The sequence below is a fragment of the Scyliorhinus torazame genome, chromosome 4 (genome assembly GCF_047496885.1).
Source record: "Scyliorhinus torazame isolate Kashiwa2021f chromosome 4, sScyTor2.1, whole genome shotgun sequence".
Lineage (NCBI taxonomy): Eukaryota > Metazoa > Chordata > Chondrichthyes > Carcharhiniformes > Scyliorhinidae > Scyliorhinus > Scyliorhinus torazame.
In genome coordinates, this window is record NC_092710.1 from 52915515 (window position 1) to 52933780 (window position 18266).

An 18266-nucleotide genomic window follows, 5' to 3' on the forward strand; every position below is an offset into this window, starting at 1 on the left:
CTCGGCTTATTTGCAGTATTTTGTCTTTAGAGGATTTAAGACGTGGTCCTATTTTGTTTTTCACCGCTGCCCTCATGATGCCTTGACGAAGATGGACCTCGGTCATGAGGAGGTTGTGTTATTAGGACATTCCTAGATCGTGGCTTTGTTATCAGGTTTTACTAAGGTCAGGCACTATTTTCCCTCTTCTGGCCTTGTATGATATGATTATGTGGATTCTTAGCTTTGTCTAGTTTGTCAGGGTCTGGTCTTGGCACTTAGCTGACACAGCTTTCTGAAACATGGTTACATAAGTTGGCTATTTTTCCCATCATGCTATTGCTGAGTTTGTACACTTTCACACTGTCTGTTCTAATTGTAGATGTTCAGCAGAAACACAAGGAGACACTCCGGGCACAAACTGAAGCACTGACGGTGAACACTATCCTGATAAAGGAGAAGGTTAAGATTTTCCAGCTGGTTGATCGATACGCTGAGCTAACGATAATTTCTACGGTTCGAGATCGGACACTTGTAGAACATGAACTGCTGGCAAGAGGCCGAGACCATGAAGAGTGGAGAAAGAAACATCTCCGGAGAGAACTGGAAAAAATCCGAACGGATCAATTATTCCAGAGCAGTTTTTCCAAGAGAAAATCAAAATCTGGGAGTTCAGCAGCAGTGAGTGGAGTCCCGGGAATTGGAAAAACAACAATGGTACAAAAGATTGTTTATGACTGGGCCACTGGGAAAATATACCCAAACTTTCAATTTTTTTTCAGTTTCAAATTCCGGGATTTGAACAGTATTAACTGTAGAATAAACCTGAGGAATCTGATACTGGATCAGTATCCTTACTTTGGGAATGTTCTGGGAGAGCTCTGGAAGAACCCAGTGGGTTTGTTGTTTATATTTGATGGTTTGGATGAATTCAATGACAGGATTGATTTTGCTGATACTCGGAGAGATACAGAACCTCAGTCCATGTGCACAGATCCTGAATGGTGGTGTGAAGTGTCTGACATTGTGTACAGTTTAATACAGCACAAGCTGCTCCCAGGATGTTCAGTGCTCGTGACCAGCCGCCCCACTGCATTACATTTATTGCAAAAGGCTGAGATCAGTATCTGGGCTGAAATCCTGGGATTTGTTGGTGATGAACGGAAGGAATATTTCAACAAGTTTTTTGAAGATCGGGCAGTGGCAGAAGCTGTTTTCAAACATGTGGAGGAGAACGAGATCCTGTACACCATGTGCTACAACCCTTCCTACTGCTGGATCCTCGGTCTGTCACTGGGTCCCTTCTTTACACAAAGAGACAGGAAACAGCAGCAAGTTCCCAAGACCACCACCCAACTATATTCCTACTATATTTACAACATTCTGAAAAACCACAGCCGAGAGATTGAAAACCCCCGCGATGTGTTCCTGAAGCTTGGTGAGATGGCCTTCACAGGAGTCTCCGAGAAGAAGATTGTGTTTAGAAATGAAGATTTGATCAAGTACAATCTACAACCTTCCCAGTTCCTGTCTGGGTTCCTGATGGAACTTCTGGAGAGAGATGACTCTGTCCAGAGTGTGGTTTACACATTCCCACACCTCACTATCCAAGAGTTTGTAGCTGCACTCGCACAATTCCTAACACCAGATCCCGGGGATATCGGGAAACTCCTCAGTGAAGCCCACAGCAAGGGAGATGGACGATTTGAGATATTTCTCCGTTTTGTTGCTGGTCTCTCCTCCGCACAGGCAGCTCAGCCCCTGGAGAAGTTTCTGGGTCAATTTCTTCATCAAACAACTTGTGGAGTTATTGACTGGGTGAAGGAGAAGGTTGAAGGACAGATCGGAAACATGAAGAGTGAAACTGGGAAAAGGAACCTGCTGAACACATTCCACTACCTGTATGAGTCTCAGAATAAAACACTGACTCAGGCCACAGTGGGATCTGTGAAAACACTCACCTTCAGTGAATTGCGACTGACCCCGATTGACTGTGTTGTCCTGTCTCAAACCATTGGACTCTGTGATACAATACAACACCTTAATTTAGAGAGATGCCTCATTCAGTCTGAAGGACTCAAGCGAGTAGGACCCGTGCTGCACAAATGTCAAGCTTTGCGGTAACTTTTTGTTGGGTCAATTTTAGAACCATCACAGATTGTGTTGTTGCTCTGTCATAAAGGAGACAAATTGCTCAGTTAATCCAGTGAGAAGCAAATACCAAACGGGCATTATCAATAATAAGAGGATGGGTTAGTAATTCTCCCAGGACTGGAGAATCTAAAGTGGATCTTTGTGAGCCAGTGAGGATTTTACAATTTATATTGGATCAGTAAGTACCTGGGCTGGGATTCTCCCCTACCCGGCGGGGCGGGGGGTCCCGGCGGGATGGAGTAGCGGGAACCACTCCCGTGCGGGCCGCCCCAAAGGTGCAGATTTCTCCGCACCTTTAGGGGCCAAGCCCTCACCTTGAGGGGCTAGCCCTGCGCCGGAGTGGTTGGCCTTTGGCGCCATGCCAGCCTGGGCCGAAGGGACCTCGCCGGTCGGCAGAAGGCCGCGCATGCACGGGAGCATCAGCAGCTGCTGACGACATCCCCGCCCATGCGCAGGGGGGGGGTCAGTTCTGCATCGGCCATCGCGGAGGCAATGACCGAGGCGGAAGGAAAAGGGTGCCCCCACGGCACAGGCCCGCCTGCGGATCTGTGGGCCCCGATCGCGGGCCAGGCCACTGTGGGGGCACCCCCCCCCCCCCCCCCCCCCGGGGCCAGATCACCCCGCACCTCCCCCCAGGAACTCGGAGCCCGCCCCCGCCGAATTTTCGGTGCCGGAGAATTTGGCAGCCGGCGGGGGCGGGATTCACGCTGCCCCCCCCCCCCCCCCCGCCCCCCCCGGCGATTCTACGACCCAGCGGAGGGTCGGAGAATCCCACCCCTGGTGACTGCAGGTGGCTGACAACTGTGGTTTACTGCCATGAAGTGAATATAGGCTCGATGGTGGAATGTAAATATTAAGTATAAGCTGACAGTATACTTGGGGGCCAGTTTAGCTCAGCTGGCTGAACAGCTGGTTTGTGATGTAGAGTAAGCCCAACAGTGCAGATTCAATTCCCGTACTGGCTTAGGTTATTTTTGAAGGCCTGTCTTTTCAACCTTGCTCCTCACCTGAGGTGTGGTGATGCTCAGGTTCTATCACCACCAGTCAACTCTCCCCCTCAAAGGGGAAAGCAGCCTGTGGTCATCTGTGACTAAGGCAGCTACTTTACTTCAGACATTGAATGTGGAACATTTTTTACATCCACCATTTTAAACTAGAAACAATACAAAAACTTGAGTTTAAATAACTAATAGTCCAATATTGTATCAATCACTGTGTGATGCTCGATCAATAACCCCAGAAGCGAGATTGGAGACAATCAAAGGCTTTATTACACTAGATGTTTCCCTCAGCAGCGCAGGTACAGAAGGCAGCTGCTGGGGTGACACGGGCTCTTATACTCCACCTTACTGGGCGGAACGAGCAGGTAGGCTTAACCAATGAAAACAGTACCTCCTACACCAATGGTCTTACAGCATTACAGGGTACCGTTAAACCTCTAATACCGACTACCACACTGTGTGTCCTGTCAAAGGGAAATTTTCCGGATTGAAATATTGGAAAAATGGGAATTTACAGTATGGAATGACATTTGAAAGAGGGAATTGGCAGATAAACTGGCCCCAATCTTATGTGTTGTGGTATATAAGTCATGGTGTACACACGCACACACACCAGTCAGTGGTGAAGCCTCACACACACACCAGTCAGTGGTGAAGCCTCACACACACACACCACTCAGTAGTGAAGCCTCTCACACACCAGTCAGTGGTGAAGCCTCACACACACCAGTCTGTGGTGAAGCCTCACACATACCAGTCAGTGGTGAAGCCTCTCACACACCAGTCTGTGGTGAAGCCTCACACACACCAGTCAGTGATGAAGCCTCACACATACCAGTCAGTGGTGAAGCCTCACACACACCACTCAGTAGTGAAGCCTCTCACACACCAGTCAGTGGTGAAGCCTCACACACACCAGTCTGTGGTGAAGCCTCACACACACCACTCAGTAGTGAAGCCTCTCACACACCAGTCAGTGGTGAAGCCTCACACACACCAGTCTGTGGTGAAGCCTCACACACACACCCACCAGTTAGTGGTGAAGCCTCTCACACACCAGTCAGTGGTGAAGCCAACACACACACCAGTGATGCACTATCAATTACGATGAGACGAGAGTAGAGAGTAATCGAGGCTTTATTACGCAGAGATGTGGAGCCTCCCGCAGCTGCTGCCGAAATGGCTGCAGCTTAGAGAGCGCACACATTTATACTCCGCCTACTGGGCGGAGCCAGCAGGCAGGGATCTACCCCCGTACCTGTACTACTGGGGCCTTACCGTAATACCCTCGTATGCAGTATGTACAATACAACAGTGGTGACTACCACAATCACCCCCTGTTAAAAAAAGAGTCCAGCTGGGGTGGTGGAAAACTATTTACATACAGGTTGTTTAAAATTTAAGAACGGTTACAAATTTAGACCATCGGGCGCCTTGATCCGTCATTGCGAGCGCCGCAGTTCTGGTGACGATTCAGGCGTTGGTTCGGTCGTCGGTGATTCCGGGAGCGGGTCAACCTAATCTTCATCCCCGGGTGGGACCAAGGGGAGGACGGACCGTCCTGGAGCGGGGGCTGTGGTGGGGTGCGCCGGGGGGAGGGAGGTGGCGTCGGGAGGGGGGGGGGGGGTGGAGGGGAGGGGGGAGGACCCAGCTGGCGCCAGGTCCCTGAGGGAGACTGTGTCTTGGCGGCCGTCGGGGTATGCTACGTAGGCGTACTGCGGGTTCACGTGGAGTCGCTGTACCCTCTCAACCACGGGTCTGCCTTGTGGGGCCGCACGTGCTTGCGGAGGCGAACAGGTCCTGGAGCTGCCAGCCATGTTGGGAGCGAAACCCCGGAGGTGGACTTCCTGGGGAAGGCAAAGAGACGTTCATGGGGAGTTTCGTTAGTCGCAGTGCACAGGAGCGACCGAATGGAGTGAAGGGCGTCGGGGAGGACCTCCTGCCAGTGGGAGGCTGGGAGATTTCTGGACCGTAGGGCCAGCTGGACGGCCTTCCAGACCGTCCCATTCTCCTGCTCCACCTGCCCGTTTCCCCGGGGGTTGTAGCTGGTCATCCTGCTTGAGCAGGTACTGGCGCAGCTCATCGCTCATAAATGAGGATCCCCGGTCGCTGTGGATGTAGGCGGGGAAACCGAACAGAGCGAAGATGGTGTTGAGGGCTTAGATGACGGTGGCAGACGTCATATCGGGGCATGGGGTGACGAAGGGGAATCTTAAATATTCGTCGACCACATTAAGAAAGTACGTGTTGCGGGCGGTGGAGCGGAGGGGCTCTTTGAAGTCCATGCTGAGGCGTTCAAAGGGGCGCGCATTGTCTGGCCGGTAGAAGTGCGGTTTACACTCCGCGCAGACCTGGCAGTCTCTGCTGATAGCCCTGACTGCCACGATGGAGTAGGGCAGATTGCGGGCCTTTATGTAGTGATAAAAGCGGGTGACCCCTTGGTGACAGAGATCATCGTGCAGGGTCCGGAGTCGGTCCACTTGTGCGCTGGCACACGTACCTCGGGATAGGGCATCGGGGGGCTCGTTGAGCTTACCGGGGAGATACAAAATCTCGTAATTGTAGGTGGAGACCTCGAGCCTCCACCTCAAGATCTTATCATTTTGATCTTACCGTTGGTCAGTGAGGAGAGTGAATCTCCTGCCGGCCAGGCAATGCCTCCAATGCCGCACAGCTTCAACGATAGCTTGGGCCTCCTTTTCGACAGAGTGCCGAATTTCGGAGGCATGGAGGGTGCGGGAAAAGAATGCCATGGGCCTGCCGGCCTGGTTGAGGGTGGCAGCCAGAGCGACGTCTGATGCATCGCTCTCGACTTGGAAAGGGAGCATCTCGTCGACTGCGTGCATCACGGCCATGGCGCTATCTGCCTTGATACGGTTGAAGGCCTTGTGAGCCTCGGCCGTCAGGGGAAAAACTGTGGAGTGGATGAGTGGGCGGGCCTTGTCCGCATAGTTAGGGACCCACTGGGCGTAGTACGAGAAGAACCCCAGGCATCGTTTGAGGGCCTTGGGGCAGTGGGGGAAGGGGGAGTTCCATGAGGGGGTGCATGCGATCGGGGTTGGGCCCTAGAACTCCGTTCTGAACCACATAGCCGAGGATGGCTAATCGGTTCATGCTGAACACGCACTTCTCCTTGTTGTTGGTTAGGTTGAGGAGTTTGGCGGTGTGGAGGAATTTGGAAAGGTTAGTGTTGTGGTCCTGCTGGTCGTGGCCGCAGATGGTGACGTTATCCAGGTACGGGAAAGTGGCCCGCAGTCCGTACCGGTCAACCATTCGGTCCATCTCCCGTTGGAAGACCGAGACCCCGTTAGTGACGCCGAAGGGAACCCGAAGGAAGTGGTAAAGGCGGCCGTCCGCTTCAAACGCGGTGTACTGGCGGTCCGCCTTGCGAATGGGGAGCTGGTGGTAGGCAGATTTCAGGTCCACTGTCGAGAAAACCCGGTACTGTGCAATCTGATTGACCATATCTGATATGCGTGGGAGGGGGTACGCGTCGAGCTGCGTGTACCGATTGATGGTCTGACTGTGGTCAATGACCATCCTGTTTTTCTCCCCAGTTTTCATCACTACCACTTGGGCTCTCCAGGGGCTGTTGCTGGCCTCGATAATACCTTCCCGCAGCAGCCGCTGGACCTCAAGACCCGATGAAGGTCTTGTCCTGGGCACTGTACCTTCTGCTCCTGGTGGCGACGGGTTTGCAATCCGGGGTGAGGTTCGCAAACGGGGAAGGTGGATCGACGTAGAGCCGGAAGCCGCTGAACTCTACGCCCTGGATGGTGAGGGTGGTGGTGCAATACCCCCGTATCACCACGGAGTGGGATCCGGAGGCCAGGGAGATCCTGTGGTTGATGGGGTGTACCGTGAGGGAGCAGCGCCTTACCGTATTGGGGTGGATGAAGCTCTCAGTGCTCCCGGAGTCCAGAATGCAGGATATCTTGTGCCCGTCGACATTCACTGTCGTCGACGCGGTCGCGAGGTTGTGCGGTCGGCACTGGTCGATCATGATGGAGGCCAGACGTGGCTGGTTGGCGGCGGTTGCAGGCGATGAGCGGCCCGATGAGGTGCCCGACGAGCAGGGGTCCTGAGGCGGGGAAGATGGCAACGCCCATGGGCCGCACTTGAGCTGAGGCAGGCAAGATGGCGGCGCCCACGGGCCGCCGTGTTGAGACGAGCAAGATGGCGGCACCCACGGGACGTACGTGTTGTGAGGGGAGCAAGATGGCGGCGCCCACGGGTCGCACGATGTCTGAGGCGAGGAAGATGGCAGCGCCCGCGGGTCATACATAGAGGGTGCCGGGACAATAGTGGTGACCGAGCGGGCCTGGCACACATCAGCGAAATGTCCCTTCTTCCCCCAGGCCTTGCAGAGCGCGCTCCGTGCCGGGCAGCGCTGTCGGGGGTGTTTTGAGTGTACGCAGAAGTAGCACTTGGGTCCCCCGGGGTTGGTTGGCTGACGCGTGTCTCAGGCCTGGGGGAGGTCGCTGATGGGGCCCAGGGTGGGGTGTCCGTTGGCGGGGTCCACGATGCCCAGGAGGGGTGGGCCGTGCGGTGGGGGTATACGCCTGTACATTGCGTGAGGCGACTGTGAGCGAGAGCGCTAGTTTCTTGGTCGCTGCGAGGTCGAGGGTAGCCCCTTCTACCCCCGTGGGCAGCACGGTAGCATGGTGGTTAGCACAATTGCTTCACAGCTCCAGGGTCCCAGGTTCGATTCCGGCTTGGGTCACTGTCTGTGCGGAGTCTGCACATCCTCCCCGTGTGTGCGTGGGTTTCCTCCGGGTGCTCCGGTTTCCTCCCACTGTCCAAAGATGGGCAGGTGAGGTGGATTGGCCATGATAAATTGCCTGTAGTGTCCAAAATTACCCTTCGTGTTGTGTGGGGTTACTGGGTTCTGGGGATAAGGTGTGGAGGTGTTGACCTTGGGTAGGGTGCTCTTTCCAAGACCCGGTGCAGACTCGATGGGCCGAAGGCCTCCTTCTGCACTGTATAATCTATAATCTAAGAGGCGCTGGCGGATGTAGGCCGACCCTATGCCCATAACGAACGCGTCTCTAAGTAGCAGGACAGAATGTTCAGCAGCCGAAACGGTCTGGCAATCACAGTCTCTCACCATGACGTGCAGGGCACGCCAGAAATCTTCCACAGACTCATCGGGGAGTTGATGCCACGTGGACAGGAGATGCCTGGCGTAGATTTTGTTAGTCTGCTGAGTGTAGTTCTCCTTCAGTAGCGCCATGGCCTCAGCGTAGGTCGGTGCATCCCGGATGAGGGGAAAGATATCGGACCTCAGCTGCGTGTAAAGGATCTGGAGCTTCTGTGCCTCTGAGGGTGGGTCTGTCGCAGATTCAATGTATGCTTCAAAGCAAGCCAGCCAATGTGCGAAGGCCGACTTGGCATTGTCTGCTTGAGGGTGCAGCTGCAGGCGATCAGGCTTGATGCGGAGATCCATCGTTGTAAAATCTCTGCGTAATAAATTGATGCACTATCAATTACGACTGGACAAGAGTAGAGTAATCAAGGCTATATTAAGCAGAGATGTGGAGCCTCCCGCAGCTACTGCCGAAATGGCTGCAGCTCAGAGAGGCCACATATTTAGAACATAGAACATGGAACATTACAGGGCAGTGCAGGCCCATCGGCCCTCGATGTTGCGCCGACCTGTGAAACCACTCTAAAGCTCATCTACACTATTCCCTTATCGTCCATATGTCTATCCAATGACCATTTGAATGCCCATACTGCGAGCCATATTTATACCCCGCCCAGTCCAGCAGGCAGGGATCTACCCCCATCCCTGTAGTACAGGGGCCTTACCGTAATACCCTTGTATGCAGTATATACAATGCAACAGTGGTGACTACCACAACCAGTCAGTGGTGAAGCCTCACACACACAGACACCAGTCAGTGGTGAAGCCTCATACACACACACACCATTCAGTGGTGAAGCCTCACACACACACACACACACACACACGAGTTAGTGGTGAAGCCTCACACACTGTAGCGCAACAATTACTCACTCAAGTCGTGAAGTGATGAAGTCAATCGAGGCTTTATTAAGCAAGACTTGTTCCCCAGCAGCTCAGTTACAGAATGCGGCTGCTGGAAGAACTCGAGCTCTTATACTCCGCCTTCTGGGCGGAGCCAGCACGCGGCAGATCCGTCGGGGCACGGAATGGCGATGGGGAAACGGGAGTACTCATCCACCACGTTCAGGAAGTATGCGTTGCGGTCGGTGGAGGGGGGGGGGCCTTTGAAATCCAAACTGAGGCGTTCAAAGGGACGGGAAGCCTTTATCAGGTGCGCTCTATCTGGCCTGAAAAAGTGCGGCTTGCACTCTGCGCAGACTTGGCAGTTCCTGGTGACTGTACGGACCTCCTCCACAGAGCAGGGGAGGTTGCGGGACTTCACAAAATGGTAGAATCGAGTGACCCGCGGGTGGCAGAGGTCCTCGTGGAGGGCTTGGAGGCATTCTACCGGGATAAGGCATCGGACGGCTCGTTCAGCTTTCCGGGACGATACAAGATCTCATAGTTATAGGTGGAGAGCTCAATCCTCCACCTCAAGCTCTTGTCATTCTTGATTTTGCCCCGCTGTGCATTATCGAACATAAAGGCTACCGACCGTTGGTCAGTGAGGAGAGTGAATCTCCTGCCGGCCAGGTAATGCCTCCAATGTCGCACAGCTTCCACTATGGCTTGGGCTTCCTTTTCCATTGAAGAGTGGCGGATTTCTGAGGCGCGGAGGGTCCGGGAGAAAAAGGCCACGGGTCTGCCCGCTTGGTTGAGAGTGACCGCCAGAGCTACATCGGATGCGTCGCTCTCGACCTGGAAGGGGGGGGGACTCGTCGATTGCATGCATCGTGGCCTTTGCGATATCCGCTTTGATGCGGCTGAAGGCCTGGCGGGCCTCTGTCGTCAGAGGGAAGGTAGTGGACTGGATTAACGGGCGGGCCTTGTCTGCGTATTGGGGAACCCACTGGGCGTAATACGAAAAGAAGCCCAGGCAGCGTTTCAGGGCTTTGGAGCAGTGGGGGAGGGGAAATTCCATAAGGGGGCGCATGCGTTCGGGGTTGGGGCCTATCACTCCATTGCGCACTACGTATCCCAGGATGGCCAGATGGTTGGTGCCTAAAACACATTTTTCCTCGTTATAGGTGAGGTTCATGGCGCTAGCTCTCTGGAGGAATTTGCGGAGGTTGGCGTCGTGGTCCTGCTGGTCATGGCCGCAGATGGTTGCGTTGTCGAGGTATGGGAACGTGGCCCGCAAACCGTGCTGGTCAACCATTCCGTCCATCTCCCGTTGGAAGACCGAGACTCCGTTCGTGACGCCAAATGGGACCCTTAAAAAATGGTAGAGCCGCCCGTCTGCCTCGAAGGCCGTGTACTTGCGGTCGCTCGGGCGGATGGGGAGCTGGTGGTATGTGGACTTGAGGTCCACGGTGGAAAAGACCTTGTACTGTGCAATCCGATTGACCATGTCGGATATGCGGGGGAGAGGGTACGCATCTAGCTGCGTGTACCTACTGATGGTCTGACTATCGTCTACGACCATCCTCTGCTTCTCCCCGGTCTTCACAACTACCACCTGGGCTCTCCAGGGACTATTGCTGGCCTGGATTATGCCTTCCTTCAGCAGCCGCTGGACTTCGGACCGGATAAACGTCCGATCCTGGGCTCTATATCGTCTACTCCTAGTGGCGACGGGTTTGCAATCCGGGGTGAGGTTCGCAAACAAAGAAGGCGGTTCAACCTTGGGGGTTGCGAGGCTGCAGATAGTGAGTGGGGGTATTGGGCCGCCGAATTGGAACGTTAGGCTCTGGAGGTTACACTGGAAATCTAACCCCAATAGAGTGGGAGCGCAGAGTTGGGGGAGGACGTAAAGCCTATAATTTTTAAACTCCCTCCCTTGCACCGTTAGGTTCGTGATACAGAACCCTTTGATCTCCACGGAATGGGATCCCGCTGCCAGGAAAATCTTTTGGGTGCTCGGACGAATGGAAAGAAAACAGCGTCTTACCGTATCCGGGTGGATAAAACTTTCCGTGCACCCAGAGTCGATCAAGCATGGCGTCTCGTACCCGTTGATCAGCACCGTTGTTGTTGTCGTTTGGAGGTCCAGGGCCGCGATTGGTCCAGGGTCACCGAAGCCAGTCGTGGGTGTAGCATCGCAGCGTTTTTTTCAGACCCCGTGGAGCCGTCTATGCTGGGGTCCTTGGCTATCAGCCAAGATGGCGGCGTCCATGGATTGCACGCGGTCGGGTGTGGACAAAATGGCCGCCCCCATGAATCGCACGTGGCCGGGGGGTCACAAGATGGCGGCGTCCATCCTCCCCCCGTGGTGTCCGGGACCCAAAATGGCTCGCGGGCCGCACATGGATCGTTGGGGGGGGGGTTGAGTCTGCTGTCCCCGTTCTCCCCCGGGGATTGCGGAGACCCCCCTGGACTGGCACACAGCTGCGTAATGCCCTTTTTTGCCGCAGCTTTTACAAATAGCTGAGCAGGCCGGGCAGCACTGCCGGGGGTGTTTCGCCTGCCCACAAAAATAGCAGCGGGCCCCACCGGGATGGTCTGGTGCTCTAGCCTTGCAGGTGGGGGGTGCCGGGGGGGTCGGTCGCAACGGGGGTCCACGGAGCCCAAGGGGCTGCCGCGCGGTCGGGGCCGTAGGCGCGGGCATTTTGGGAGGCCACGTCGAAGGAGGCCGCAAGGGCCCCGTGCCTCTGTGAGTCCTAACGAGTCTCTCTCTAACAGTCTTTGGCGAATTTGAGAAGAGGTCATACCTGCCACAAACGTAACTCTGATTAGTAGCTCCGTGTGCTCGATCGCGCTCACCGACGGGCAGTTGCAGTTCCTTCCCAAAATCAACAGTGCGCTGTAGAACTCGTCGAGCGATTCTCCGGTGATTTGCCGTCTCGTCGCGAGTTGGTGGCGTGCGTAGACCTGGTTTATGGGCCGAATGTAGACTCCTTTCAGCATGGCGAGCGCCGTCAGGAAATCCTCCGAGTCTTCGATGAGCGTGTAGATCTCCGGGCTCACCCTGGAATGCAGGACCTGCATTTTCTGATCTTCCGTGGTCCGGCCGGGGGCCGTTCGAAGGTAACCTTCGAACCATGCTAGCCAGTGTTTAAACACGGCCGCCGAGTTTGCTGCATGGGGGCTGATTCGCAGACACACCGGGGCGATCCAGAGCTCCATTGTCTTTTTAAGCTTGCTTAATAAATTGTAGCGCAACAATTACTCACTCAAGTCGAGAAGTGATGAAGTCAATCGAGGCTTTATTAAGCAAGACTTGTTCCCCAGCAGCTCAGTTACAGAATGAGGCTGCTGGGAGAACTCGAGCTCTTATACTCCGCCTTCTGGGCGGAGCCAGCAGGCGACAGATCCAACCAGGACCCGGGACCCGTCAGCCAATAGCCTCTCGGCTTCACAGGTACCGTATTACCCCTAATACATGCCACCACACACACGCACACACCAGTCAGTGGTGAAGCCTCACACACACACACACACACCAGTCAGTGGTGAAGCCTCACACACACATTTCTCAGTGAAGCCTCACACACACACACACATGTACCAGTCAGTGGTGAACCCTCTCTCACACACACACACACAAGTCAGTGGTTTAGCCTCAAACACACACGCAGCAGTCAATGGTGAAGTTTCACACAGACATACACACACAAGTCAGTGGTGAAGCGTCAGTGGGCAGCACGGTAGCATTGTGGATAGCACAATTGCTCACAGCTCCAGGGTCCCAGGTTCGATTCCCGGCTTGGGTCACTGTGCGGAGTCTTCACATCCTCCCCGTGTCTACGTGGGTTTCCTCCGGGTGCTCCGGTTTCCTCCCACAGTCCAAAGATGTGCAGGTTCGGTGGTTTGGCCATGATAAATTGCCCTTAGTGTCCAAAATTGCCCTTAATGTTGGGTGGGGTTACTGGGTTATGGGGATGGGGTGGAGGTGTGGACCTTGGGTAGGGTGTTCTTTCCAAGAGCTGGTGCAGACTCGATGGGCCGAATGGCCTCCTTCTGCACTGTAAATTCTATGCAAAAAAAAAGTAACACACCCACACCAGTCAGTGGTGAAGCTTTGCACACACACACACACACAATAGTCAGTGGTGAAACCTCACACACACATCAGTCAGTGGTGAAGTCTCACACACACCATCAGTGGTGAAACCTCACACACACATCAGTCAGTGGTGAAGTCTCACACACACCATCAGTGGTGAAGCCTCACACAAATACACTAGTCAGTGATGAAGTCTCACACACACACACCCATCAGTCAGCGGTGAATCCTCACACACACACATCAGTCAGCGGTGAATCCTCACACACACACATCAGTCAGCGGTGAATCCTCACACACACACATCAGTCAGCGGTGAATCCTCACACACACACATCAGTCAGTGGTGAAGCCTCACACACACACATCAGTCAGCGGTGAATCCTCACACACACACACCAGTCAGTGGTGAAGCCTCTCACACACACCAGTCAGTGGTGAAGCCTCTCACACACACACCAGTCAGTGGTGAATCCTCACACACACACACCAGTCAGTGGTGAAGCCTCTCACACACACACCAGTCAGTGGTGAAGCCACACACACACCAGTCAGTGGTGAAGCCTCACACACACACACACCAGTCAGTGGTGAATCCTCACACACACACCAGTCAGTGGTGAAGCCTCACACACACACACACCAGTCAGTGGTGAACCCTCTCTCACACACACACACCAGTCAGTGGTGAAGCCTCACACACAGACACACACACCAGTCAGTGGTGAAGTCTCTCACAAACACCCCTCCCAGTCGATGATGAAGTCTCACACACACACCAGTCAGTGGTGACGCCACACACACAAACATCAGTCAGTTGTGAAGCCTCACACACACACCAGTCAGTGCTGAAGTCTCTCACACACACACACCAGTCAGTGGTGAAGCCATACACACACACAACAGTCATTGGTGAAGCCTCTCACACACACACCAGTCAGAGGTGAAGCCTCACACACACACACACCAGTCAGTGGTGAAGCCTCTCACACACACACCAGTCAGTGGTGAATCCTCACACACACACCAGTCAGTGGTGATGCCTCACACACAGACACACACCAGTCAGTGAAGTCTCTCACAAACACCCCCCCAGTCAATGATGAAGCCTCACACACACACCAGTCAGTGGTGAAACCTCACACACATATACACACATACATACACACCAGTCAGCGGGAAGCTTCTCACACACACACACACCAGTCAGCGGGAAGCTTCTCACACACACACCATCAGTGGTGAAGTCGCTCACACGCACAAACACCAATCAGTGATGAAGCCTCACATACATGCACACACCAGTCAGTGGTGAAGCCTCATACACACACACAAGTCAGTGGTGAAGTCGTTCACACGCACACACACCAATCAGTGGTGAAGCCTCACACACACACACCATCAGAGGTGAAAGCTCACACACACACACCATCAGTCAGTGGTGAAGCCTCACACACACGCGCCATCATCAGGAAGATGCTCACACACACACCAGTCAGTGGGAAGGCCTTGCGCAGACAGCAAGCGGCTCCTGAGTAAAGCAGGGGCAGTGAACCACTATGGTCCGTTCTATGTTTGAGGTACTGCTGGAAAAGTAATTTCCAGAAATTTTACAAAAACCTCCCAGACAATTCAACCTGAAATCACTGTAGTGAAGAGCCCATTTAATGAGCAGCAAACTGAGAAGCTCACTAATCCCTATGAACTAAGGGAGCAGGTACATGGGAAACTTTGAATGGGACAAAATCAGCTCCCCTTGTCACATGAAATCCTTGGTGTGAGGTGCAGAGTTTACAACAGCATTTAACACTGTTTCGCAATATTACTCACCCTGAGTTTTTATACAGATTAAGAAATAGTACAGGATATAAAGTGAAGGAAATTGCCACACATTATTTTTTAATTACAGGAATTGAACCCCATTCCCACACAATATAGGATTTAAGGAGCAGCAGGACCAGAATAATAATTTGAATTTACAGGGAATGAGGCAGGACTGGGGCTCATTTAACGGCTACACAGAGGCCGTGCATTCTTTAATAAATGTATTCACCGTCAGTCAATGAATATTTTAAAAAAAATTTAGAGTAACAAATTAATTTTTTCAATGAAGGGGCAATTTAGGGTGGCTAATCCACCTGCCCTGCACATCTTTGTGTTGTGGGGGTGAGATCCACGCAGACGCGGGGAGAACGTGCAAACTCCACACGGACAGTGACCCAGGGCCGGGATCGAATCCGTGTCCCCGACGCCGTGAGGCAGCAGTGCTAACCACTGCACCACCGTGCCACCCCAATTCAATGAATGTGTGACGAGTTGGAGAATCTGTGCCGTTAATTTCCTGAAATCTTTTCTTGTTTTCTCTGATGTTCCAGGAAACAAAAATTAGATCTTGGTTTTGAATTGGTTTGTTACCCACTCTCTTTGTATAGATTGGGTTACAATAATCTGGGAGACCAAGGAATAAAACTACTGTCTGCGGCTCTGAGGAATCCGGACTGTAAAATACAGAAGCTGGAGTAAGTACCAAATTGTGCGAGATTATGTTTATAATAACTGGGTCTGGCCTGCATATTATTATTTGTATCAGTAATAGTGTTATTAGTATTGACTGGGGATTCACTATCATTCCAGCTATTTTTTTCCCTTTCTCCATTTTAATCTTTGTATCTGATCCTCAGGCTCTATAATAACGCTCTCACACATTGCTGCACTGGGGATCTCGCCTGTGCTCTCAGCACAAATCAGTCACTGACGGATCTGAACCTGGGTAATAATAAACTGGGAGATTCAGGAGTGAAACAACTGTGTCTGGCTCTGGGGAATCCTGGCTGTAAAATACAAAAACTGGGGTAAGGAACAGATTGCGTGAGATTATGTTTTTGATAACTCGCTGTTAGGCATCATATATTATTAATTTGAGTAATAATGTTTTTAATAAACACGACAGTATTGGTAACAAAGTTATCAAATCTACAAGGATGGATGTGTGAATTTCTGATATATTGTATTATAGGTATCTGAGCAGTAAGGGTTAAAAGCCCGGGTTAGTGTGTGTATAACTGTTGCAGTAGCGTTTTAAACAATCCTGGTTTGCAAGGCAGCCAGGCTTTGTTACTACAAGAGGTGCAATTGAAGCATTGTAACAGTTTGGGGTAATGGACTTTTGTTTATATTAAGAGTGTTCCATGGGGAGGAGATGATTAGAGACATTGTGTTCAGTCTCGTAAAATGATGTAGTTAATGGGAGGAGCCAAGGGTTGAAGCAGTCAGTGTTGAGGTTTTCAGAGTTAGTTTTTGGCTGGAAGGTGAGGAGAGAAGGTTAATGAAGGAAACATCCAGAGATTCTGAATTATTCTGACAGGGTGTCAGGTCTCTTTCTTTCAAGCAGTCTCAAAAGATCTCTCTGTCTAAAAGTGAATTATCTAAGACCTCACCTTACAGCAAGTATTCCTGAGTCTGCTAACTATAGTTAAAATCGATTTTGGCTAGAGATGGGTATTGTTTTAGTGGAAATGAAGAAAGCAGTAAAGGGTTATAGGGCGCGATCTTCCAGCGTTGTTACACTCGCTCACAAGCGAAACAAGGGCGGTAATTAGCAGGAGAGGCCAAAAACAGGAACCGCACCAGGCGGCAAACAGATTGCGATGCAACCAGCCCGCTCTCCTAGGGGAAATTGGAATCTCGCCTTGGTGACAAACCAATTATCACCACTTAAGCCCCATTTCCATACACTTAACCAGAGCCACCCCTCATCCAAAGGCCTCCCATCCTTCAGTGGCCTCCCCAGCAAGTGGTCATGCTGGAAGCCGATTAGTACTCCTTTTGAAAAACGTGAACCTGGCGGAAGGACTTCTGTGAGGAGCCGAGGAGGTGAGTAGCCATCGTTGCTCACAGGCAAAGAGCCCTGGGGTGCTGGGCTTGTTGCCCCAGTGCTCGGTGGGGGATGGGGGACCCTCGGCTCGGGATCCTCCACAGGGATGGGCCGCCATGGGAGGGTGGGGAGGCGCTGGGGGGGCAACCGCTCACTGCACCACCATGCCAACCCCTGGATTGTGTGGACCCGTTCCGCGGACAACCCTTGTCCCTACCTATATGCCCCAGGACCACCCATAACCTTCACCGACTGCCGAGGCCTCTGGCTACACGACCGAAAGCGATAGCCTCTAGGGAATTGGCAATCGTGGTTAAGTGAGCTCTTCACACCACCCAAGTGTATTTCCTTGGGGGGGCTGGCCATATAGCATGTGGGAGTCATTGCCTAGCATCCCATTCAGACCGCAATGCCTGTGCAGTGTGCCGGAACACTGCGGGAGGCAACACCACGGACACAGCAGCCAACATCCGAACACCCACGGGATGGGACACAGCTCTGGGGGACATGTCCACGGCCGGAGGGTGGGTGAGTGCCACGGGGAGGGGGGCAGCGTCTGGTTCGGTTGATGTTGTGAGCGTGTGTCCGGGGTACAGGGACTGGGGTCCAGTGAGGGGGCCCTGCTGTGGCCTGGAGTATGTGGGCAGGGCATTCTGCATAGGGGGTGGTGAGGATCAGTGGGGGAATGGAGGGTTCCGGGGTGGGAACCACTGCTGTCTGTCGTTCTAACACCCTCTCCCAGTGCCTTACAGATATTCAACGTTATGATCGGGATGATGGACGGAGAGGTTGCCCGAGTGGTGCTGGTGCTACATGATGCAGCCAGACGCCGGAGAAGGCGGCGGCAGCAGTGTCTGCAGATGCTCGAGGCAGCGGCCCATGTGCGGACCCCGCCCCACACCCTGAGGTCCCGGCCGCCCATCAGGGTAGGGAGGAACCCAGAGGAGGAGTCCAGCGACGGTCCAGGGTGTACAGGCGTCCCTGGTCATTGGAACAAATGACAGACAGCATGTGTTGCAGGAGGCTCCGCCTCAACAAGGAGAGGTTGTGACACCTGTGCCATGTCCTCATGGATTTGGCACCATGTGGAGGAGGAAGACACCTGCTCCCAGTGGCCGTCAAGGTCACTGCAGCCCTGAACCTTTATGCCACGGGATCATTCCAGGGCTCGAGTGGGGACCTGTG

The 18266-nt window shown here is 53.3% G+C and overlaps 1 protein-coding gene across 1 annotated transcript in view; it reads left to right on the plus strand.

Moving 5' to 3' along the window:
- The first annotated feature begins 312 nt into the window (after positions 1-312).
- The window catches only part of LOC140411350 (NACHT, LRR and PYD domains-containing protein 3-like), an 888640-nt gene continuing 870686 nt past the window's right edge, over positions 313-18266 (plus strand). Inside the window, exons 1-3 of the mRNA XM_072500470.1 lie at positions 313-2099; positions 15640-15726; positions 15889-16059. Coding sequence (XP_072356571.1) covers positions 313-2099; positions 15640-15726; positions 15889-16059 — 2045 coding nt within the window. The remainder of the gene's footprint in view (positions 2100-15639; positions 15727-15888; positions 16060-18266) is intronic.